Source organism: Cyanistes caeruleus, chromosome 9, assembly GCF_971803275.1.
Source record: "Cyanistes caeruleus chromosome 9, bCyaCae1.hap1.1, whole genome shotgun sequence".
Taxonomy (NCBI): domain Eukaryota; kingdom Metazoa; phylum Chordata; class Aves; order Passeriformes; family Paridae; genus Cyanistes; species Cyanistes caeruleus.
Genome location: NC_141709.1, coordinates 4,751,481 through 4,777,927, shown reverse-complemented (window position 1 = coordinate 4,777,927; position 26,447 = coordinate 4,751,481). Strand labels below are relative to the sequence as shown.

The following is a 26,447-nucleotide window of genomic DNA, read 5'->3' as shown; positions in this document are numbered from 1 at the left end:
AAAATAGGTGTGAAAAATACATTTGCTCTGCACCTGCAGTGATAGTAATGCACTTTGGTTTGTATCTAAGGTGTGTTCACTGTACTTTGAATGTAATACTTTTTGTGTCAGTCATCACTTTCATATTATTTCATAACGATTGACACTTCTGCCAGCCCTGAACACCTGGTTTGCTGCTTCACCCTGTGATGGTCAGTGCCAGTGATGATGTAGATTATCTCAACCCACCTTAGTGTAGTTAGCAAGTCTTTATTCCATTTTTTTTCCTTCCTTATTCTTGCCCAGAGGCTTCCCAGCACTGTTTGTTTCTGTCTTGCAAGGTTCCTCCTATGGGTTTGTCAATTATTGATGAGGTCTGCTCTTGGAGCATTTGTTTGTTATGAATAATTTCAAAGACAAATAAAAGACCCCTCTGCAAATTTAATGTATTGCCCTTTTGCAGTGTGTTATATCGCTTTCTTGGAACAGTGCAGGGAAAGAAACAATCCAAAGCAAAATCTATTTTGTTTGAAGTTTTATGCATTATGTATATTTTCTTTTTCTGTGAAGCTGCAATATGTGACATATTTTGGATGACTAAGAATTACAGGAATTACGTAATTTGCAAATGGAATAAATGCTTTTAAGTTAATAATTTAGATATTAGTATTTTGATTGTATATGTTAAAGGACAAAAAAGCAAAAGAGCAAATGGATTATTTGATTAAAGGATAGGCCTAAGAATTAGACACAGTTGGTGCTGTGAGTTTCAACTCTTCATAGCCCAACATAAAATGTGCTTCATGGAGGAGGGGATTATCCCTAGGTCAGCTGGGAAATATGCTGAGTTAATGTCTCCTGGACACTGTGAAACTGCACTTTCTGTGTGTCTTATCTGAGGGAAGGTGGAGGCTCCATCTGCTCCATACTGAGTTTTAAGTTGTCTTTCAGGTGACATCAGGAATTCTTATCTTTCTCCCCACCGCTTTGATTTTGTGAGCTCTTTAAACACTGGAGTATATGAAGCAATATAAGGCAATTTAAAAATTACAATAATTGTGTTTTAGATATGATAAATCCCTGGAGTTTTAAACCTGGAACCTTACCTCCCCACTTTTTTTTTTTCCCCTTCCCAATTTTGTTATCACTTTAATATCCCATTTTTTGATATGTAACTGACACTGCTGCTCAGATTGGGCAGAACTTTTATGTAATTTTTCTACCACTTGCTTTGAAACAGCAAATTTAGCTTCAGGAAAACTATAATTTTAAAACCTGTCTTTAAGACTGAACTTCTGTGTGTTGTCTTTTTTCCTATCACACAAAGCAAGGCTGAATTAAAATTAACAGGCTGTGAACTTTAATATTGTTAACTGCTGATAGAGCCATTGTGGCACTGCATTGGGAGATTTAATGGGGTTAAAAAAACCTCAGGTAAAAGCTTTTTCAGTTATAAAACTAGAATTATCTGTTAAATTATTAGCTTCCTACCTTACATTGAGACATACATAGTAATCTCTTTGTTTAAATTTTCATTATGAATAGAATATCCTAGTTTTGTGTTAGATTTATAAGGAATTGCACAGCAAGTCAAATACTTTCGGAATCTTTGGTGGTAAAATACTTTCTGATTAAAAGAAAACTTGGGTAAACAGGCACTGTCATGTAGGAGAGCAGAGGGCTGAGACACTCCAGGTGTTTCCTGGACACACATTTTTTGGTTTTCCTATAAATAGAAACCTATGTCTATGCTTACTGATTCATTGCAGAAAAAGCTGCAGGTCCTTTATGGAAAACTTTGTACCATTTTGTGTTTAGACTCAGATCTGGTTTTGTCTAGTTTTGATGTTTTCCATGTTTTCTATCTTCTATCTTTGTAAGACATTTATATAATGGGACATTAATCTTTTTCCTCTGCTTAATCTCTCCGTGAAAAGCTGTAACCTACTTCCTGTAACAGTAAATTTATTTTTCTTTCTTGGTCTTGAGACAGTGAAACTGCTTTTGAGACTCAATACTGCTAATGTCATGATCAATGTTTGTTCTGTCTGTTCCTACAAAAACCAGACTCATTATCTTAATAAAGTCATTTAGATGGATCCTTAGACAAGATACACCTGCCTTTTGTATGATAGTTATAAAACAATTTGGGGAAATTTGCAATGCCAAAATGCACATTAAAGATGTTCACCATAATGCTGCCCCATAGTAATTAACATATCCAAAAATAAATATGCTCCTTTTGTCTAATATTTTCTGAAGCAGGGGTCTGTTTGTAACCCAGTAAGTTGGTGGAAATGTCTTTCTGACTGTGCTCTGTGCTTGTATGGGCTGTGTGCCCTCAGAGAGTTTGCTGGGATTTGGAAGCCGCTGTGCTCTGCTGAAAGTATCACACAGGAATTGTAAGATGAGAGGAGTGAATGGAAGTGCATTATGTCTTTGAAGTTTTAGAATAAAACGAAATAAAGTGGTTTTGCTTGTAGGAGGGGACCTACAACAATCATCCAGTCCAACTAAATACTTCAGGGCTGACCATAAGTTAAGGCATGTTATCAAGGGTATTGTTCAATTGCTCTTTATACCCTGAAAAGCATTGGATACATCCTGTGCAAGGCAGTGAAATGAGATGCCAATCACAATGGGTTCTGCAGCTTTATCATCCTTCTGCTCCAAAGATCAGATTCTTTTACAATGATGTAGTGGGATAGCTGTGTTGCAGTCCTTTAAAGAATTAATACAGTTTTTGTGGGTTTTGAAATTTTTTTTTTCACTGTTTCTTACACATGAACTAAAGCTTCAGCAACTGCCAGCAGCACATGCAGCCAGTATTAAATATGAGACTGCTTGTGTGAGGAGAGATTTCTCCCTCCACTTCCTGACCTGAAGGCATTTCCAAGATGAGGTTTGGCAACTCTGCCACAGTCTGTGACAGGAGAGTCCCGATTTCTCAGATTTGGTACATGGGGTTGTTTGTATCTTAATTTAGATGCACATCATATTTTAAGGAAAGGGTGTCAGCTCTTCTGCCTGTTGGTATTTGGTGGGTTTTTTTCCACTTGCTTGTATATGTCAGCAATAGCAATAACTTTTGTAACTAAGTTTTCTCCTTATTTTGCCATTGGGAACAGAATGAATTTGAGTTTCACGTGATGTTCTTTGGGACTTACTTAATCTCTTGGCCATGCTATGTGCTTCTTGAAAATGATGATGTAAACACTCTTACAAACATATCCTAGAATAATGTGATTTGGAAGGAACCCACAACGATCATCAACTCTGGATCCTGATCCCCAAGCTCTAGTTAGGACTTTGCACAACAAGGGGTGTTGTGCCACTGACTGACCACAGTGTATGGCATTCAGTTTTAAATCAGTACTAAATAATAAAAGGGAACGCAATAAATTGCTTCTTATGTTCTCAGTTCAACTTTTCATATTTACTGTTTTAAGCTTTGTGTGGATCTCATTTTTATAAGCCAAGTCACCCAAAGTAATATAGTCTATTAGTCTGTAAATGCATAGATACTGAACTGAAAGGCTACTCACTTTTCCAGAAAGAACAGCCTCTGAAAATACAAAAAATATAAACCACATGCGACTCACAAATACTGCTTACATGGAAATGTGGTTGTTACGTATAAATGGATAGAAATGGATTATAAATGAATGTGATGTTACAGAAATGTGGATTCAGAGGTAGTAGAAAGCTATCTTTATTTGTAATTTATCCTGGCATGCATTTATACGCTTTTAAATGGCTCTTGCAATAAATATTTCCTTCACTTTGTGAGGTAACAGCTGTCCGTGGTGCTAAAAGTGGCAAACGTGCCATTAATGCCCTGTAAGGGAAGTGTGAGGGAGCAAAGGACACACAGATAAGGGATTACCTGTTGGAACCAAGTGAGATCTTAAAGAGTCAGTTAAGAAACACGGTGGGGAAGTGTAATGCAAATACAGCAAAGCTTGTTAGAAAGAGTGATGGAAACATGACCAGTGTTGGTTATCTGCATTCCTTTCAGGAATACCTGTAAGTGTCCAGATCAGAGAGTATTGCAGTGCACACAAGGCTTTCTTCAGTAGTTCTTTTTAGCTGTGATAATTAATTACAAGAAGTAAGCAGTAGTGTCCAAAAAAGTCAATATCTACTTAAATAAGTACAAAGATAAGCAACTTTAAGATGTTTCTATTTTGATCTCCATCAGCTGCATATTGTAGAATTTGAAGAATTCTTGAACCAGTAGGATTGCTTTAATAGTCTAGTATATGTAATACTCAAAAAGTAAAAGCCTTTTTAGCTCTCTAGCTGTAACTAGATTTTATAAAGTTCTACAGCTTGCACAGTGTAAAGCCAAAACTGATTTCCATGGATTTAGATGATGATACTTGATTTATTCCTTTTACGAATCAATGGGAACTAAATACAGTCTATCTGGTACTTCCTTAATCTCCCATCCTTTATCCTGTTTTATTTCTTCTTGGCCCTCTCCGTTTCACCACCTCCTCTTGTCTTCATTTCTGTCCCTTCCTTTTTAATTCTGTTTCCCTCTCTCCTACCTTAGATTTTTCTCTGTCCTGTATTTCAGTCCCTGCTTGGTGCTCATTGCCCACATGCTCCTCAGCACAGTGATAGTCCAACGAACTTTTTTCCCCTTTGCTGTTGACCATTCTCACGTTTGTGAAGGGCTTGAGGTGATTTAAGCACAGATTGGAGCCTCTCCTTCACTTCAGGCAAATATACATAGCATACAGTAACAAAATTTCATGAGAAGTATTTTGTCTAAAAATCCAAAAGGGGAAAGAAGAGGAGGAGGATAAAGGCAATCAATACTTCATGAATCAACGACTCAACCCCTCAGTGTAACCTTGTCTCTGTAGCTTACCTTGATCTCTCTTGATTTATGAGGAGTCATTATGTTGGCAGTTTGGAGAAGGCCTCAGGAGGTTCAAGTTTCTTTCCATCCAGCCCTGCTGAGCCATGTAGGAGGTCTCCTTTGTGCCTTTCCAGTTTCCTGTCATTCCTGATAAGAGGATGCCCTTTTTGTTACTACTTCTGCCTTCTGCCAATAACATCTTGGATGTTCCTGGAGGTGAAAAGGATATGATGATGTGGAAATTGCCAAGTCAGTTTTATTTCATGGAGATTTTTTTCCATGTGAGTTTTGGAATACTTAGCAGCACAACCTGGTGCATGAGATTTAACTGGTGGTGGATACAACCTTATTTAACAAATGAGGAAGGGATAATATTTCTACTAAATGTAATGACCTAGAAATACAGTAAACAAAATCCCCAAATCATAAAATTGCATTTAATTGATGTTGACGCTTGAAAAGTATTGTAGGAAAATAGACTTCAATCCATCTGTGGGGCTTTTCTTGGGTGGTACACTTAATAAGTAAATTTAGTTTTACATAAAGGTCCATGGTTGCTGGGTTTTAATGTAGCCTTTAATATCCCAAGTTACATAAATGAGCCATGTTATGACTGCAAATGCATGGAAGGTGGCTCTGTAGAAATAAAAGCAAGCACTGTCTTGTATTTTTTCAGAAGTATCCTTTGCATGGAAGGATTAGTGTTTCTATGTGGTTTGTTTACATTTTATCCTTATAACTTTGCTTTCCTCTTCCTTGCCTGGAAGGGTTTATACTGAACTGAGTTAATTGCATCTTATGGTGATGAAAGCAGTGGGTTTTATATGTTTCACGCTTATTTCTTGTTTCTTTTGGGATGGGAAATCCCATTGATTTTCCCTTTTGTATTGTTCATCGGTAGAAATGTCAGAGGTGCCAAGGAGACAGTGTTGGTTCATTTTGAATTAGCATATTTAAACAGATGCACTTTTTTTTTATGTTTGAGGGAGTTTGCATAGACATCAACAGAAACTCTGTTTTTATGTCTTATTTTGAAAATCAAGGGAATTGGTAAGAGATTATTGTGAAGAAACAGGATTATGTGTAAATCAAGATAACCTCCCCATTATAGTCAGAATAATTAGAATAACTAAATTTACTCATTAAATGAGAGATGGACATGAGGTTCCTTGATTTCAGACAAGTAGACAGAACTGCTGCAGCATCCCTAAAATCTAGTTTTTTCTATACATTGCCTGTATGAAGTGCTTGAGAAATGTTCAAATACACTAAAATGCAGAATATAGGAGACTGGTAACATTTGAAATTTAAGTTTGGATTATTTCTGTGTCGTGTTCTGTCTTTTTCTGGTTTTGTTTTTTTTTTTTCTTTCTAACTGTCTGGTCTTCATGGTTGTGACCCATATGTGACCAGATAAATGCTCTCTGATGTCAGTGCTGTATTGATCTGAATCTGAGGAGGCAATCGAAAGTGAATTCCAGTTTTCCAACAATAGGAATAAACTGAATCAATATGAAAAAAGCAAATATAGAGTTTCTTGTGGTGATTCACACATTTCCCCCACAGGTCCCAATTACATGAAGAGGTCTCCAGCATGGCCCTTCCTTTCTCCTATGTGGTGCTGTTCTCTTTCCTGGGACTGGTGGGGCTTGGGGAACTTGGGGAGCTGGATCTGGAAATCTCTATAGCCTGAACATGCTGGTTTGCCGGGAAGTTTGAGACACAGAATGAGATGATGGGCATGGCAGTTTTCCCTGAGAAACTCAAGGAGTCTCACAAGGGCTGGTGAGGAGGTGAAGGTACTGGAACATCTCTGCTATGAGGAAAGCTGGGACTCCTCAGCCTGAAACAGAAAAGGCTTGAGTTCAGATCTTACCAATGTGCGTAAATACCTGGAGGTTGTAAAGGAGCCAGAGCCAGGCTCTCCTCGGCAGTGCCCAGCAAGAGGCACAGGGGCACTGGGCACACAGGAGGCCCCATCAGAACATACAGAGAAACTCCTTTACTGTGGAGGAGGGAAAGGACGGGTTGCCCAGGGGGATTGTGAAGTCTGCACCATTAGAGACATTCAAAAGCTGCTTGGACTTGCTCTGGTGCAACAAGCCCTGCCCTGGCAGGCAGGTTGGACCAAATGACCTCCAGAGGTCCTTTCCCAGTCAAAGATTTGTGAGTCTCATCCTTCCTATATTTTTCTTCATTAGTTCATTGAAAGTTGTATTAAAGACTTCTGTCAATAAGCTCTGATACTGACAACTCACTGTAACCCTAAGCAGCATCTGCCTAAACCTACTTTTAGCTTAATATTGTGTCCATGTGCTGCATTCCCTCTCCTTGAAACCAGGAGAAGACTTGAGGGAAGAGTTAAGGGCGATCTGTAGTCTCCTTGTATCAGCATCTCCAAATTGCTTATGCTCATGCTTCATCCTGCAGCCAACTGCAGAGATTGACTCGCAGTACACGCTGCCTGCTGCAGCAGCGCTGGTTGCTCAGCAGACACCTGAAAAGGATGCAGGTTCAGCAGCTGTCTTTTGTGTCTCATACACTGTGAAGGGTTCAGCTAGAAATTGTAGATGAATAGTCTTAAAAACGAGATTCACTTAATAAATTATAAAAATAATTTAATATAAACAAAAGACAATTAGGAGACAAAAGAAATAAAGCAAAGGGTTAAAATGGCCGGGTGCCCTGGCAGGTTGCCAGGAACACACCTGGTATCTCAGGAGTGTCCTTTTTATCCCATCCTTGCTGTGAGAGGTTAATGCATATTCAAGCATGTCCCCTCCCTGGTTCCACCTTCTTGGATCATGTTATTTTCTGCTGGTCAGCATAATTTTTGCTGGTTATCGTTATTCTAGCTGGTCAGTATTATTTTGGAGTTTGGTTTCTTTTTTGCTGCAGATGGTCATTTGTTGATAACAGCCTGGGCCCCTCATCCTTCCCCTGAGGGCAGCTGGTCTTCATATCTTCCGCTGATAACAGTTTGGGTTCTATTGTTCTCCTGATAACAGCTTGGGCCCCAGTGTCCTTGCCCTCTGGGGTTTCCTTGCCTTGTACCTAGGAAATTCTTTTAAACTTAAGACTTGTTAGCATAGCTAAAAAGTATTTAATATATATATTCATCTGCGAAAGCCAATATCACAATACAAATTTATAACAATAGGACTTTCTAAAGTAAATTTGCGCAAAAACCAGGAGTAAAACAGAATAAAGTGTTATGAGTACTGACAGCTGGCCTTATCTAACTTTCCCTTTTAGTACAGTGTTAATGGTATCCTCATAATTACTTCCACATTCTGACTGAGGCAGGCACAAACACCATGTGCTTGTATTTTTCTCCTTTTCCCTAACTGGCTGGCTGGCCTTCATCTTCTGCCATGCCCTATTTCCTCAGTCTGGAGTGAAGACTTAGAGATCTTGTCAAAAAGTGAGTTTGATCTTTTATGGTCCCAAAGAGCCAGAGTCTTTGGTCTGGTGGGCTGATGTCAATGTTGAGTGACGCAAAGGGCTCTCAAGTCAACAAACACGTCAACTTTTAGATTTCTTATAAAGAGAATTGAGAAGATTGCTGTATAATGGAATCTCAATAATCCTGGAAGATGAGTGGTTGAAAAAACTATGCCCTTCCAAATAAAGAAGTTCCTTTTGCAGCATAGAAAAGGTGAAGGTGATGTTGTCATAGCAAGTATTAAAGTGAGGTGTCCGGGATATCAAATGATTTCTGAATTACAGAGCTGTTGTCAGGGAGTGGGGCTGAGATGTCGCTGAGATGGTATGTAAACATTAAAGCTTGCCCTGGGTCTTGCTTAAGTGTTTCTACCTGGATTATTGGAAGAACTCCATTGTTTAAGAAAATGAGGGACAGGAATTTCTTTTTGAAGAAACAGTCTGTGTACTTCAATGACTACAAGCTTAAGGAGCTTTGTAAAAGACAATGTATTTGCAATTCTTTATCTGCATACTGCTGCAAGGCGTTTCCTACTTGCTAAAATCAGTGTCACTGAATTGAATAAACTTGCAGCATTTTCTCCTTTTATTAATGTTTTGCTAGCAGCAAGCAATAGCAGATGCCAAAGGTCAGGGTGTGCTAGCAGGGAGTAGCTGAGTTTTATTGGAATTCTTTCTTAGACTCAGCTTCTAAAGGACAAGTCAAAATCCTTGTAAAGGAACTCTGTAAAATGAGACTTGAACAAGTTACATTGATCATGTTATCTTTTGATGGCAAAAGTAGGCCTAATTTCAGAATTTGTAAAAATGTGTTGAAAGAAACCCTTCCTAGACAGACATCTGCTTGGTCAGTAATGCTACAGGAAAATTGCCTTCTAAGACCCAGAGTTTTCTTCTTAAAGATTAGGTTTTTTAAAGAATTACTATATTTTTGGGGTTTTATACTTCTTGTAGTGAAAATTTCTAGGCACTTGTGAAAAATCATAGTAAGTTTTGGAGCACCATCAATTGGGGTAGATAGGTAGGAATCGAGAATTCTAATATGTCACTTTTTCCATTTCCTGTGAAGTTTCATGTGAATTTTCCACAACCATCTGATACAGTTAAGTTAGAAAAGTTTCTTGGTTAGTTCAAGTTAGAAGTTTATTGTTAGAAACAGACATTAACCTTTCCACTTGCTTCCAGAGATTCCTATGAATTGGTGGTAGAATCAGAAGTACTCGAATGTCAAATTGCAGATTGATGACAGAACAGTTTTTGCAATCTTTACAAATACATTTGTGGCTTTACTAGAGGAGATACAATCAGAAACCTAATCTAAAAATCAGCAAACCAGAAGGAACTTGGACAAAATTACTTGCTACATGGATGAATCTGTTGTTTTTTATTATTTGTCAGTTTTACAAGCTGTTTGTAAGGTAGTGCCTATACAATATCAGAGAAGAAGGTGAATGGTCGTGAACAAACTGTTTAATGTGGCATTTACTTGGGCTAATCCAGAGAGCCAACCTTGTGGAGTGCTAGCCATTAAAACCCAGATCAAATCTCAGACAAAATCCAATGCTTAAACAATTGTCTCCAGCATTTAACAAAAGAATACTTGATACCATATCCTCTAAAGATCACATAACCCAAATAAAGCCCCTAATGTAGTAAAATAAAAATGGAAATACTGTGGGATCTACAAACAGATGTATTAGCTGTGCATTGTGTGGGGAAAAAATGTACCCAAACCCCATCAGGTGGTGTACAGAGCACCCCAACTCTTGTGGGAATTCAGGGAGCTTCCAAGCTGCGTGCTTAGGAGTCACATTCCATGCCAGTAGTAAAACATTGAGCCTGGTACATTCAGAAGTTGACCTCTTGCCCAGTAGCACAAATAGTGTTTTTCTTCTGTCAACAACATTCAGAGAGGATATGGCAGAGTAAGGAGAATAAATTATGTATCAGTAGCATAGCAGGGAGAGAGAGTGTGTACAGAATGGGAGAAGGAAAACAAACCACAAAGATAGTAAAGGTCATGGATATCTTTTATTTTTCAGAACAACAGAGTTATGCAGAATTGTTTTGTGTCTGGTCTAATTTTGTTGTGATTTTTTTAGAAAAAAATGTCATCACCACTGTTGCTGATTAATGGCTCAACCCTAGTAAGGGCTGAGCTGTATCTTATTTCAGTGACTGCTACAATATGGAATCCCAGAATGGTTTGGGTTGGAACAGACTTTAAAGACCATCTCATTCCACCCCCTTGCTGTGGGCAGGGATGCCTTCCACTAGAACATGTTACTCCAACCTGCACTTCCAGGGATGGTGCAAACACAGATTCTCTGGGCAACTTGTGCCAGGGCCTCCCCAGCCTCACACCTTCCCAGTATCCCATCTATCCCTGCCCTGTCTTAGTGTGAAGCCATTCTCTCTTGTCCTGCCACTTCAGCTCCTGACAGAGTTCCTCTCCAGCTTCTTTGTAGCCCCTTCATGTCACAGTAAGGACAAAGACACCTGTTTCTTCATGCACCATAGCAATCTTTATTCATCACAGCTCATATTTATATGGTTTTCCAAAGGCATCATGTTTAATTCCAATTGGTTAGCAACTCACAGCAATTTGGATCATTGGTTAGTAGTTGATAGTCCACATGTCTGTCGAAATCTTTGCTCTACTCTAATAATGTTTGCATACTTGTCTCCTAAACAGAAAATGTTTCACATGGCTAAAGTCTTTCTTGGCATGGGTGCAGACTGCTTTTTCATGGAAATGTACCAGGCTAGCTGGTAGCTGTACCCAGCCGAAGCAGCAGGCCTGAACCATGATTTTACAAGGCCTTTCTTTTGTAAGGTTTTACCTATGTGCCACACCTTCAGCTATTGGAATGTGCTGTGAGGTCTCCATACCACCTTCCCCTCACAAGGCTGAGCAGCCACAACTTTCTCAGCCTTTCTTCATAGGGCAGAAGCTCTAGTTTTCATATCAGCTTCATGTCATTCTCTGCACTTGCTCCAACAGTTCCTTCTCCTTTTTAAGACAGTCATCACATCACTTTCTTTCTTAAAGCTGCACACAGAATAGTATTGACACAGGTATTGGTATTATTCTCAGACTTCCTTTTCCTTCTACAGTCTTTAAGAACCATGGGATTTTCATTCGCGGTCACCCAGGTCTACCTTGTATCTGAAAACTATCACCAGCAGCTTCTGAGAGGGTTAAAAACCTTACTCTGGACATGTGGTCAATATGTTCTCATCATCCTGCTCCCAAGTAATTTTAAAATTAAGTGTTGAGAGAAGCTGCCAGGGTCAGAGGAAACGGCTTCAAGTTGGGCCAGGGCAGGTTTAGATTAGATATTAGGGATTTTGTTTTCACTGAAAGGGTGATTAGGCATTGGAGCAGTGATGGAGTCACCAGCCTTGAAAGCATTCAAGAAATGTGTGGATGTGGCACTTGGGGACATGATTTAGTGGCAAACAGAGCAATGCTGGGTTGTCAGTTGGAGTCAATGATCTCTCTTAAAGGTCTCTTCCAATCTCAATGATCCTCTGTGATTGTGTGAAATACTTTGACAGTCTTCCAAAGTGAGCATAATTTCCCATTTCCTCGGCAGTCATGTGGGTGATACAACAGTTCTTAACAAGTCTTGACTAGTGCAGTCCCACTGGTAATGCATGTAAAAGCAGCAGAGACCCATCCCACTGGCTTTTTAACTATTAGAGAACTGTCTATTAAGAAATTATAGGTAAATTTGCATACCTGGCCTAAAAAGAGATATGTTGTAGATGACTTCTGAGGATCCTGTCCTGGGAATTCTCAAAATTTGGCCACTACCTGCCCAAACACAGCTTGAGAAGAAAGGGACATAATTTGATAAAAGATGTTTACTTCCTTTGGCCAGAGCTATATAAATAATCCAAAATGATGACAGAAGAACTTTGATGCTAAATTTAGCTCCAGGTTTTAATTTAGCTCCAGGTGTGACCTGCCAGAGCTGCTCAGATACAAACTATTGATCCATCCTGTGACCAGGAAGCCTTCTCTTCCTTCTGCTTGTGGAAAGCAGTTTTGTCCAAAGAGCAGTAAATACAGCAGATAGTGAGACAGAATTTGGAAAGTTCAGCTGAGCAGGATATTTTTGAATTAACCTAAATACTATGTTGTCTTTCAGTATGTTGATATGTAACTGTTTAAAAAAAAAAAACTCTAAAGAATAATCCTCTGTTTTTTTCTCAGTTTCTGTTTCTCTGTTAATTAGTACTCTCTGATTGTTAGATGCTCTCAGTTGAATAAAAGCTGATGCTGATTGAAAGAAAATCTATTTATAGACAGGAGCTGAACAACAAGGTATGTGTTACAAAAATACTACAGAAGAACTGAGCATAAGGCAGACATCTTTTATTCTATGTCTTTAAAAGGAAGAGCTATTGATTTTTTTTTTCCAAATACTGATTAGTAGGGAACCTGGGATTTTCTTGGATCACACATTCTACTTGGAAGGTTATAGTAAGTATGGAAAATGAGAGGAAAGGGATTGATGATATGTATAAGATGTGTTGGCACAATGTGCTGTCAGATTTCACTGAAAGCAGGAATTTGGTAGGACATCAGTAATAACAGGGAACAGAGCTACGTGCTAGTTTTGCAGATAATTTCAAACCCAGGCTGATTGACCACATCACTTTAGTGTATTCTGTATTTTTTGTCTGTTTGTGATTGTGTTTTAGCAGGCTTAAAGTTATTATTCATATTCCCATATGTGTGGGGGGGGAACTGCACAGAGCCATAGAGAACTTCAAGGAAAAAAATAAGAAATATTTTTGTTTTGCCAAAAATCTATTCCTTCAGCAAACACTTGGCTACTGAAACAATGTTGTAATGCCAGTAACATGTCAGTGTTTAAATTAATGGCTTTTCAGGATTAGGAGGTGGTTTATTGAGGGTACCTCCAACTCCAGATTTCAGCAGAAGGTGTGTTTCACATCCTGGCTAAACAAGTGGTGAATGTCTGTGTGGTCCAAGAACTTTCCCTTTCCATGTAACATGTAGAAAAGTTTCAGTATCTAATCCTTAAGAAGCATGACACACCAGATTTCCTGGGCATGGTAATTTTAGTTGTTGAAAGCCCATTCTGGGGTTTTTTCCCCTTTTCTTACTTTCCTTGGTACTCTGGATCAATTTTTTTTTATCTACTAAGGAGATGAAGTACAGGCAGGAGAATGTGCTGCAAAAGCAGCTCTTTCAGCTTCACCTAAGATGCAGACCTTTGGGCCAAGCAGATGAACTTGAACTGAGTCTCCAGCACAGAGAATCCCAGACTGGTTTGTGTTGGAAGGGACCTTAAATCTCATCTCATTCCAACCCCCTGCCATGGGTAGTGATACCTTCCACTAGAAAATGCAAATCGTATTTCTGTGTGTAAACACTTGTGGTAAAACCCAGCTTGAATGAGTTTAAGGTTAGAGATAAGCCTCTGGAAGTGAAGTACAGCATGCTAATTGCCTACTCATATACATAATGATATATTCTTGATCCCATGTAGTTCTTTTCTTTTGGGTTGTTTTCTTCCTGGGATCTCTGCCTGGTTGTGGACACAAGGAATAGTGCATATCTACTGAGCTGCTTTATTTTTCTTTTTCTTACTGTTTTTGCTTTGTGTAACCCTGTGCCTTACTAGACACCATTCAGATTAGGATTTGAGGCTGGAGTTATTATCCTCCTATTTAGCGTTTCTGCAGGACTAATCACTTCAGTATTTCAGTGCTTCAGATGTTAATTGATTTTCATAACACCCCACTGAGATGGGGAATTATTATTAACCAGGGAAATTGAGCACAAGGAGATTGAGGTCAGAAGTGCTGCTCAGTTTGAATGCCAGGTTTGAGACACCTGTTATCCAGTTTATTATTTATTCAGTAGTCACATTAAACTCTTGAATTCCTTTAATTGCAACTGTAATTTTGCATCTCTCCATATTGGGTCAGAAGTTGTAATGCAGGCAGTACAGTAAGGAAAACACAGCTGAGCGCTTTTGGCACTTTTTTTTCTTTTGGGATGTTCCTGTTTTCATGAAAGTAATTTTGGGGAAAAGTGGGGCAAGTATTGAGTTTCAGCACAGCACTGAGATGTTTTTCTTTTTTAATAATGTCATCTGGCTGATACAATGCTTATTCTCCAGTTCTTGGAACAAAATTAATAAGGTTCTACCTCCAGGAGTCTCTTCTGCTCCCTAATTGTAATTCCTCACCAGAGTGGCTCCACTTGTGACAATAAATGACTAGAGGTTCTTTTTGGAGTGTGTGTGAGATGTTTGTAATTAAAAAACAATTGCTGAAGTGCATGCATACAGATTTCCCTGTATTTCTTTATTGTGATTTCTTATGTACCCCTAATTTTCTTTTAATGTTTATTCAATATAAACCATTATCTGTTCTCTTCAATTTATTTCTGTGTTGATCTTCCTTCTGGCATCAACTGCCCATACTTCAGCAGCTTCTTGATAGCTGGAAGTGGCAGGAGTGTCAAGGAGTCAGCATTCCAGTATAGTTGTTCCATTGCAGAAATTGAGCTGTTCTAGAAGAGAGACAACTCGAGGCAGAACTTGTTCAGTGGCAAGGCAGCTGTCATAGCATTGACATGTGAAGATAATTCTTTTTCTCAGTAGAATATTTTCTCTGAGTTGACAGCACTGAAATGAATTTTAGAAGTAAGATCATTAGAACCCTGAATGCCTTGATAGCCATCTCACCTTAACTTTTTTTCCTGATAAACTAAGCAATCATGACTTTCAGAATAAAAACTGTCTGAAAACATAAATTAATGTGTTTGTAAACTCATGTGCTGTGGTACTCAAAAACAGTGCTATCTACAAACTCTGCCTGGAAAAGGATAGAAACTTAATGAAAGTATTTTTGATATATTTTAAGAAGTAGTTCTACACTGATCTTCTCTCTAGACTAATTACTTGGTTTTCTTCCTTTATGGATTTATCGTATTTCAAAGAGAGATTGTCTTTTGAGAAGGAGTTAATTCTCCAGTCATTGTGTGTAAATTTTATTTTGGGCCCATTTAATTCTTTTCCTCTAGGTTTTTTAGAAACATCTTTTGTTAATAGGGTTGAAGGAAGATTGCTTCAGGCTCCTTTTAACTCAGTAAAAGTTCATGTGCATTTGGGCCTTTACACAAATGGTTTTGGCCTTACCTTGGGCAGTCTTTGTGCTCAGTTACACGTTGGATTCCCCAGTCAAGATCAGAGGAAGTACAGGGCAGTCAAGCACATTGTCTCAGTTTGACTGGAAAACCTTGTGTGTGCTGGATGTCGTGGTCTTCCTGAAACTTTCCCTGGATCTGCTCAAGTTCCTGCTGAAAAATGCATTAAAAAAAATTTCTGTTACAGATTCTGTAACTTTTCTGGTAGATCTTAAATGCTGTTTCAGGCATTTTCTCTCAATTTAACTGGATGGTCAGATGGATCTGGGGGGCAGACTGCAGTTATCCAGGTACTCTCTGGTATTTGGAAGCCATATAAATGAAAATGATCATTAAAGAAGTCTGATTAGAGAACTGCTGGTTACAAATCTTTTGTTATTAGTCTGTGTTTTATTTTATCTGTGATTTAGAGAGTGTGGTTAATTTTGGTTGCTGATGATTGCATGGTGCTTAGATATCCTGAGAATAATCATGGTAACACAGTGAAAGCATAAAATTGGGTTTGTTTTCTCCAGTGGTACCAGCTGGCATAATAAAAATGTCACCTTTCTTTGTAACCTTTCCTTTCATAGCATATAAAAATGTGCCTGGCATTTTAGAGGGCTGGAACACGTCTCCTATGAGGAAAGGATAGATGAGAGCCAGGGGAGAGAAGAGAATTATCCAGGGAGGCCTTAGAGCCCCTCCCAGTGCCTAAAGGGGTTCCAAAGGAACTGGAGAGGCCCTTTGGAAAAGGGCCTGGAGTAACAGGACAATGGAAATGGCTTCCCACTGCCAGGGGCAGGGTTAGATGGGATTTTGGGAAGAAATTCTTTCCCTGTGAGGGCAGTGAGGCCCTGGCACATGGTGCCCAGAGAAGCTGTGGCTGCCCCATCCCTGCATCTCTGGCAGCGTCCAAGGCCAGGTTGGATGGGGCTTGGAATAAGCTGGGCTAGTGGAAGGTGTCCCTGCCAATGGCAGGGGGTGGAATTGGATGAGCTTTAGGGTCCCTTCCAACCCAAACCATTCTGGAGTTCTGTGACTAACAAAACTACTTGTTTTATAACTAAACAAGTAATAAATGTTGTAATAAAACAACTTGAATATTGTTTTCTGGTACTAGTCATAGTAATGTCAAACCAAGGGAAAGCCACATTGGAGATCACTGAATATTGGAATATTTTATTTGGATAAATTAATGACAACCAAGATTCAGAGAAGCCATCAACTTCAGGGAGACAACACAAAGTGATGTTTAATCTTGCATCCATTTCCTTGCATCCATTGCCATTGAGGGGAATGGAGAAATGCAGCAGTGGGCTTTCGTCTCTGGGGCAGCCTCATCTACCCTGGAGTGATTCCTTGCAGTGTATTGGCTACTGATGGATCCAGAAGGGAACTGGAGTTGTGAATTGCTGCAGACTTCTCCCTAAGCCTACCAGGCAGCTGCATTACTGTGTGGCACATGCTCACTGTAGAGACTTTATGTAATTAGAAAACCACTGAAATTCGGGAGATGACCTGGTTGCTGACTCCAGCAGATGTAAAGAAGCTTTCTTATGGAGAATCCTGGTTAATGAGACACAATCTGAGAGTTTACCTTTTCTGTAGCAGAAATACTCTGTTTCCAAGATAAAAGTTATTTGGAAGGGATTTATATTCCAAGTTACAGGAGAAGGTTTTGTTGGTTTTTCCTTTAGGATTACAAAGGTAATGGAGAAAAGCACTATTTGATATTTGCCAACCTAAAGGTACAGCTCACTGGAACCTGAAGATAATTAACTGTTGTAGTTCCAGCTCTGACATTTTGCTACCACTTCCTCATCCACTCAGTGGTGTTCTTTAGGTCTGTTTGCAGTGATTCCTATCTTTTTACAGAAATTCTTTATGAGTGTTTAATTAACACTTTTATGGTAGATTCCTACATACAACATTTCAAATTAGTAGCTTTAAGCTTGCAAGATAGACACAGCCTAATTTGTTTTGTTTTGGTTTTGTTTTGGTTTTGTTTTGGTTTTTTACTGCCAGAGCAATACAGTAAGTATATGATCTGTAGTAAAAACACACCAACAATTACACAAGTGGTAATTTCTTCAGAGTTCTAAAGCTGAATCCTAAGCCTGCAGGACAGAAAACATGCCATGTTGCTCTTGTTAAACTGCCAAACTATAACTGCACATGAGACTACAAAGGATTTTCAGTTTCTTCTCAATGCATTTTTGTAGAAGTCATTAAAGCAATTATTTAATGTATCCATGTTGAGTACACATGGAATTTTCTGTTATGTTACATTTAATTATACTGTTAATGGGTTAGTGTGTCAGGATTTTTCTCTTTTTTTTTTTTTTCAGGATTCTGCTCAAGAGAGTGTCATCAAACGAGATATCCATCGCACATATCCAGCACATGATTATTTTAAGGACACAGAAGGAGACGGTCAGGAATCTCTGTACAAAATCTGTAAGGTACAGTCAGTACTCTGAATTTCAAAGCGTGTTCCATATTTTGTGTGACTTTCTTTTGCCCTGCTAACCCTGTTCTGGTCCAAGTTGTTAATCAATGAGATCTTAAAGCTTTGTGTAGATTGTATGTGGGCACTGTGGTGTTTCTGCATTACCTTTTACAGCCTTGTATTTGGTACCTTTTGAGGTGCAGGTGAGAAAAGGCTCAAGCTAGCTTTGCCGAGGTGAGAGCTCCTCTTCAGAAGGAGCATTGTAGGAGAATTTCTTTTGCTCTGAGGTGGAGAGATTTGCAGAGGAAGAGAAACAAATCCTCAGAGCAAGCTCTGCTGTGAGGTTAAACAAGAATGTCTGTAAATAATTACAAGTTTGCTAAATATTACAGGTTTACATACCACAAGCAGTGTGTGAGCAGAGCTTTTCACTCAGGGCTGCCAGATCACCTCCAATGAAAAACACTCTTAAGTTTTCAAATTTGCACATGGGAAAGTTGAGGTACTAAATCAATAGGTTTGTCCATCTTGTACAGACAGACTTCTCTTTGAGAGCGATCCAGAAGGTAAAATATTGCAGTCAGGCAGGTACTTTTCTGCCTGGCAGATGTAGATTTTGCTGTGGTTTTGGTATTCAGTTTTTGATATACTTTTTTTTTTTTTTTCTAAAATTCATTAAATTCATGTAGAATTTTCTTTAGAATATTATCTAATATAGAATTCATTCTGTTCATGTAGAATGAATGATTGCCTGGAGAATGACAAAGCCATTTCCCTTTCCCTTCCTCTTCCTTGTTGCTGTTTCTGCCTCCTGCTGATTACTAGAAATGATGGAGTTGTCATAGCAAGCAGAAAAAATTGTTCAGCCTTTGGGGTATAATGATACATATTCTTGTTCCCCAGATAAATTCTGTGGTGGTACAAACTCCTATTCAAATAAAAATTTGGATGACTGTTAAATACAGTACTGGAGTTCAGTATTGTGAGTAATTCACATCTTAAAAAAAAGTACAAAATTAGGGAAAAGAAAGAACTTTGAACCAATGGTAGTGATTTCTCCCAAAACTTGAAAGGCTCTAGAGGGCTACAGGAAACAGTTCCTGTGCCAGTCTGTGAAAAGAGTAACAGTGCAGGTAATTGTAGGCTTGTCACTTTGATACCAGTTAAGTGAAAAATGATGGAATAATTCCGTTTTTCAAGAATTAAATGTAAGTATGTTATAATGAAGGCCTATGAGTTTACTGAAAATAGATCATGCCAAGCTAACACAAAAACCCAGAAGTACAGGTTTCATTGGTGAAGATGTTTTGATTGAAATTCTGTAGCTCCTGTGGCCTGCCACACTAAGAATATATAACTGCTGGACAAGTTAGAGCATGAACAAGATGCACATTAAGGAGTTAAACACTGGCCAGCAGGCTCCTAAACAAGCACTGAATAAATGGATTTCAGTCAAAGCATTATGAATATCCCTTGTTTATTCCAAGTACTCTGCTAAGTCACCTGAAGAAAACCAGAAAGTCTTTTCTTGTGAAGATATCTTGGTGACACAGGGAAAAAGGAGATGGTAAATAATGAGATGTAAAGCATGTAGAGATGGATGAACTTTGTATAGGAACAGTTTGACTTGAGCAACTCAGTGTTTTGCAGCTGCTTTTAGTTACGATGTCCAGAATTAAAGACAACTGTTCTGCATTGGAAAGAGTCTGTAAAGATACATGAGGATGATTAAAGAATTTGGGAACATTCTTTGAAAAGAAAAATTATTTTTCATTAAGGCATATCTCAGTCTATTTTGATTAATAAAGACCAAATAAAGCAGTGAATCTGTCTGAACTGGAAGCAACTTAGAGGAATTATCTGTCCAGCAGGCAGCTTCAGAGGGCCACAGATCTCAGACCTTCCTGGGTTGTTTCCTTTCTGTAGGAAATGTGAACAATTCTGTGGGTTTTCTAAATCTGGGAGCTTTCCTTGCTCTCAAGGCCTCTACTTCTCCTGCAGAGAAAGTTACTGTAGCTGTTAGTTCTCTTTTCTTGAAGGATCTTGAAACTCAGAAGTGGTGTGCATCCTTGACAAAGTCAGGGAAAAATGCCAGGAGGCCTGTATGGATGAACAAGGTGCTCCTGGAGAAATTCAAACACAAAAGGAAGCCTACAGAGGCTGGGAGCAAGGGCAGGTAGTCTGGTAGAAATACAGAGAAATCGTGCAAGCAGACAGAGATCAGGTTTGGGAAACTAAAGCCCTGATAGAATTAAATCCGGCCATGGATGTGAAGGGTGACAAGAAAATACTCTATGGGTACATCTGTGATAAAACTAGGATTAGAGAAAATGTGGGCCCTCTCCAGAAGGAAGGGGTAAACTTACTTAACTCAGGACATGGAGGAGGCTGAGATACTCTATGACTTTTTTGCCTGTTTTCACTGGCAAGTGCTCCAACATCGCTGTTAAGGCCACAGAAGGTAAAGGCGGTGACTGAGAGAATGAAAAATCACCCAGTATAAGAGAAGATCAGGTTTGAGATGATCCAAGGAGCCTGAAAGGCCACAGAACCTGATGAGATGCATCTGTGGGTCCTGAGGGAACTGGCAGATGAAGTGGCTAAGCCACTTTTCTTCATATTTGAATTCATCATATTTCATCATATTCCATCATATTTGAATTTGTGGGCATCCTGTGAAGTTCCCACTGAGTGAAAATGGGGAAACATGACCTCCATTTTTAAAAAGACAAGAGAATGATCCAGGGAGGCCTTAGAGCCCCTCCCAGTGCCTAAAGTGGCTCCAATGGAGCTGGAGAGGCCCTTTGGAAAAGGGCCTGGGGTAACAGGACAAGGGGAATTGCTTCCCACTGCCAGGGGCAGGGTTAGATGGGATTTTGGGAAGAAATTCTTTCCGTCTGAGAGCAGTGAGGCCCTGGCACAGAGTGCCCAGAGAAGCTGTGGCTGCCCCATCCCTGCATCTCTGGCAGCGTCCAAGGCCAGGTTGGGCTTGGAATAAGCTGAGTTAGTGGAAGGTGTCCCTGCCCATGGCAGAGGGTGGAATTGGATGAGTTTTAGGGTCCCTTCCAACCCAAACCATTCTGGGGTTCTGTGATCTTTGAGCAGAGACCTCTCTGTGTGTCCATCAAGTTGAGGGCTGCTCTGCCTGTGAAGTATTTTGTATTTACCTAGAGTTGAATGACCTTTGTCACTCGGCCACTTTCTCTCGGTAGAACATGTTCTGCATAGCAGCTTTGCAGTCAGTGTTTAATTCCCTGCTCCAAACAGCTTTGTCTCATCAGCAGTCTTAGTTACTGTGCTATTTTTATGTGTTATTTAAGGTTTGTGAGTATTTGCAGCACGTCTTTCTGCAGGGTTCTGTGAGTGACTTCACCTTCACTCTCTGGGTTAGAACTGGATGTTTACTCCTACCTTTTGCTTTCTCTCCTTTAATCAATTATTTGAGTGCATAAGGGGATGTTCTGTAGCAGCTTAGTTCCCTAAAACACCTTTTTGTAGGGATCTTGTTGAAGGGTTTATAAAAATCCTGGTAATATTAGTGACTTCCTCATTCTTTTATGTGCTCATTGATTCAAAGAAAGATTTGGGAAGCATTGCATTCTGGTAGAACAGCCATATCCAGTATTCAACATGGAATTGTTCATAAATTTACTGATTACACTGGAGGGTTTATACCTACTTGCCAGTATTGAGATCAGACACAACTGTTGAGAAGATTTCCAGGCATCATCCTTGCATAGTTTTCTTAAATGACTGTGGCTGTGACAGATGTCTGCTTGGGTCTGACTGGACCTTGAGTTTATGATTAATAAACTGTTTTCTCCAGTGTGTGGGTTTTCAAGAAATATTGTTAAGGCCTAATTAATTTGCTTATAAATTTGTCATTCCATTTGGAATAAAAAATAATAATATGTGTTGAAAGTAATAATGTGGCAGCTCTGTATTACTGGAACAACTTTTACCAGAGGTGCTGGGTACTTAGGCCCTTTGTCTAATGAAACCATGAAGTTTGAAGAATGGGAATTACTGAATATGGCTGGGAAAGGTCTGTCCTCAAGTGGGAGGGTAAAAAGCTGAAGAGCATTTTCTTCATTCCCCACTGAAATGAGAGATGATCTGACCTGTCAGATAAAAAGGAAAATCATTAAAAGCTCACAGCCTCATTTTAACAGGTCTGTCAGTTTTTGTTCCATCTCTTAATCTCCTCTTCAGAACAGTAGGAAATCAGGAAAGAGGGGAAACTTTTTCTGTTTCAGAACATTTATGTGACAAAGTATCTAAAAATAAACTTCAGGACTGACAGTGGTGATAAGGAATGAAAAGAGTTTCAGATTCTAGACTGGAGATTTCACTTGAGGACACCACTTAAGCTGGATTTTCACAGAGCAAATTTTGGTGAATCTTTGGGAAAACTTCTCCTTCTTGCATGCTTTCTGTTTAAATACTCTGCAAATTCCAGCTCTATTTAAAGAGCTCACCTCAGTGCTACAATGCATAACTGAATAGTGCTCAGTGCCTGCTTCCATGCTCTGTATGTACAGCTCGATGCTCCAGGGAATCAGAGCACCTGGCAGAATTAATCCTCTCAGCTCTCTGGAGTGTATGCAGTGTAGAATTTAACACAAGATGTGTTTTCCCTAATTTTCTGATTAAAGTGACTCCTATTTAACAAACAACCACTGTGACTTCAATGAGGAAAAGGGAGCATGGTGCAGGAAAATCATTCGGGTGAGCTCGGTGGGTGCTGGGACTGGACAGACTGGGAAATAGACACAATGTTTTTCAGGAATGGATGAATTACTTCAGAGATTCAGAGTTGATGTTAGTGTTTCTCAGTGAGCTGAGGCCTTGCAAAGGATATGAATTGTTTGTATCAGGACATCTTTTGTTCTTAAATACTTACCCCTTTGTAGATCCCTAATCTCAGCCTCACTTGCCTGAAGGTTTTAGTGCAGGATCAGTGTGGTAGCTGCTTTGCTGGGAGACCAAGCACTGTTACAGTTGTTGCAATGTCTGTTTTGGTACCCACATCAGCAGAGAGAATAACAAACTGTTTTCTAGCAATGCTAACACTGTTATGAGGTGTTTTAGCTTTTTTTACTGTATATTGAAATATGGAAGTATCTTTGAGTTGCCCTTCTGTAACCAATAGCTTCTGTGCTCATATTAAGCTGTGAATGGTGGGTTATGCTTCAGCAGAGCTGCTGCTTAGTGCTGGCCTGTAAGCTGAAAGTCTAATTTTCATAGGTTTTTTTTTTACGTTTTCATTTCCATTTTATTGCAGCATGCATTTTCAGATAGTCACCTCACTGTGCATGTATTCTTCCATTTTTCAATCCTTAGTATCGCCTTAGATTTACAAATGGGAATTTTCAGTGTTTGTCCAGGTGTAATTATGTGTAAGAGAGCAGATCTCTTTTGTTCCTGCAGGAATCTATTTGCCAATTATAGAATAAACACAATCAGTTACAAATTATTTTTCATCTATTTTTAGTTTATTTTCTTTGCTCCTGGGTTGAAGGAGCAGTGCTAGCAAATATTGTTGCCTTGTTTCATTCAAAGAATTTTTAGTGTTTCTCTGTCTTCTTCTTTACATTTTAATAAGGATCCTTCTCTGTACATCTGTGGTCAGCAGCACTGTTCTTGCACACGGGGTTTCTGCTGAGCCTGTCCCAGTGGGAAGGTCAGCTCTGGGATCCTGAATGTTGGGAACATTCTGTTTGGGCCTGCCTGGCTGAAGGTGAAGATTCCTTCATTATCTCAGCTCTCCTAGCTCTGGCAGAGGCATATTGTGTAACAGCCTTGTGCCTCTTCTTGATACTCCATAAATGAGTAACTAATGTCTAAAAATACAGTTTTCAGTTAATGCAGAAATTCCTTGTATAATGTGATACATAGTCAATGCTACACACATAGGAATATTATTACTTTCAGACTGTTAGTATTATAATAAATTCAGGTGTGGAGTTTTAAACTGTACTATTACTAAAATTATTTAGTGACTGAGCATGTAATAAAATACCTTGTTAGGTGAAAAATCTGCATCAAAGTAGGGATGTTTTCTTTCTCCTGAGACAGTCTGAGTTTCAGACACCATGTAAGGCTTTTAAGTCTCCTAAAGCAGACTTCAGCACAGAGCTATGTCTGTATTAAACATGAGCAGCTTACTTTGATCATTTCAGAGAGATCATAGAGGAGCATAACCTCTCCTCTTCCTTATTCAAATCTGCAGGCACTCATAGACAGAAGTTACAGAAATCCCAAACTTAAACCATCTTTCCCTTCGTCTTTTAAATGCTACATACTTGGAATTTTTCTGTCTACAGAAGATTCTGATCTTGGGAGATTTTCCTTTGTTAATTATTTTGAAGAAGTTTCTGTCCAGCCCTGGATTCTTGGTTCACTTTCCCAATGTGGAGGTGGTTCTCTGTCATGGACTTGGAGAAGACTCTACATCCAAATAATTCACTTTCTAATGATGATGTACTAAGAACTGCACATTAGCTCTTCTCTTCAGAATACAGATAACTATTAAAAAGATGTCTCAATTCTGTGAGATATTCATTTAGTTAAAATGAATGAAACTAGGCTTCAAGTCAGAACCTTCATTAATTCCCATGTATGAGACAGAGAATATTTAAAATCTCAGTTAACTGGGGAGTTGTAATTGGAGCTTGGGAGAATAGTAAGTTAAAAACTGTGACATGTCACAGGTTGTTGTGGGAAAAATCCCATCTTCTTGAAATTATAAAGTTACAATGACTGCAGTGGAAATAGGGGATTGGGGATTTTGTCTTGGTTTTATATTTCATGTGGAAAATGAAAGTTTCTTAGAAGCATAAATCTTAAATAGTTAATCTTAGACTGTTAGTTAATGATATGATATTATGGTAGCATCTGTAGGCAGCATCCTTATTTCTGAGGTTATTCTGGTTAATTACATCATATTTCAGCACTATCAAACCCCATAGGTTGCTTAAAAATAAAATAGTATAATTGGAAATGTGATGTGCATTAAGATTGCAAAGTCTCTTTGCACTGGGTAAATGCAATGAAATAATGTAGATTTTAGAGACTTCACTAAAAACTAAACCTTTAGTTGTCAGGATTATGATGTTTTGACTTAAGAGCAGAGTATTTCTTTGTTCTAATTCTGATGCAGAACTGAAGTTTGTGTCCAAGAATCTGATGACAGCTGCTTGTCAAAATCAGATTTTGGGGAAGGACCTGGTGGAAATTAATTTCAAAAAAATTAATGTTCAAAAATTTTTCAAAAAAGTGGAAAAAGTAGATCAAGCAGTTAATTTTTTCTTCATGGTTTTTGGTTGCTTCAAAGGCATTTTAATAATTACTTCTTCTTGCTGGGACCCTTTGACATTTTTCTCCTATATAGGCAGTGTCCACTAATAAATTTCATATTTTTATTTAAACCAAATTATTCAATACTTGCTGATTTGTAGTTCTATGGATCAACTTTTTTAGAAAAGTTTCCGTTTTTTCATCTCTTCTGTTTTAATCCGGCAATTGTTGGTTTACCAGTTTACTTTCCCCCTTATGCTTTTTGGGTGAATGCCATCTGTTCTTAATAAATTTTCAGTAATTTTATTCCCTTTAGTTTATGATATCTTCTGATATTCAGTTGAACACATATCCTTCAACACTTCCCCTGTTAGAAATGGTTCCAGCAGGATGACAAACCTTTTGATTCTTCTGTAATAAAAAAAAACACAAGGAAAGTTCATGGGGATTTTCTACTGGAGATTAAATATTTTCTTACACTGACCATATATTTTCCAACCAGAGACTGCCTTCCTGCTCTGAATGTGTTTGAAATGGATTTATTACAAGTTCAAATATGTTTAGGAAGTTGATTATGAGAAACGTTGCTGTTCTTCCTTCATATTTTTTGTATTGAATTTCAGAGAGGATTTTTTGCTGCTTGTTTTCCCTGTTTTGCTGTAACTTCAATTTCTTTCAGAATCTCAAAAGAAGTGTGTTTTTATTTCTTACAACTTCCTGGACTTTTCAATCTGTGTCAGTTTTGGAAGCAGTTTCTTTTCTCCAGTGTGTTGGTTTCTCAGTACTTACTTTAAAATAACTTGTTTGGATTAATTCATTGCTATTTTCAGCAAATTATTTGCTATAATGCTTCTCACAACAGAGGGTCCCCAGGCACTCTGATAATTTGATGTTCATTTTTCAGCCTAGATTTTTTAAAAGAAAATTAGAAGTGTTTTTATATAGTATGAAGAAATCATAAATCAAATTTCTCATTTGGAATTCTGCACATCTGCTTCTAAGCAGAGCTGGCCTATGAAAACCAGGAATAATACAGCATTTAGGAAAGCTACAGAGACAAGACATTAGGCATCTATAAATGGATAGATCTGGGAAACAAATAGACTTCTGATGCTGATTAACCAGTGGATGATTCTAGTCAGTCATAAAAAATATTAATTTAAGTGTTTAAAGTAATTTCTGTTCATTTGGTACTTAGTAGCTGATTAACTTCTTTATAGAGAGCATAA

At 38.6% G+C, this 26,447-nt stretch overlaps 1 protein-coding gene across 8 annotated transcripts in view; it reads left to right on the top strand.

Annotated features, from left to right (window-relative positions):
* Nucleotides 1–26,447, top strand: part of RABGAP1L (RAB GTPase activating protein 1 like) — a 237,276-nt gene that overhangs the window by 116,591 nt on the left and 94,238 nt on the right. For all 8 annotated transcript variants that reach the window (XM_023931686.2, XM_023931688.2, XM_023931687.2 and 5 more), the window contains one exon: nucleotides 17,819–17,932. In XM_023931686.2, coding sequence (XP_023787454.1) covers nucleotides 17,819–17,932 — 114 coding nt within the window. The remainder of the gene's footprint in view (nucleotides 1–17,818; nucleotides 17,933–26,447) is intronic.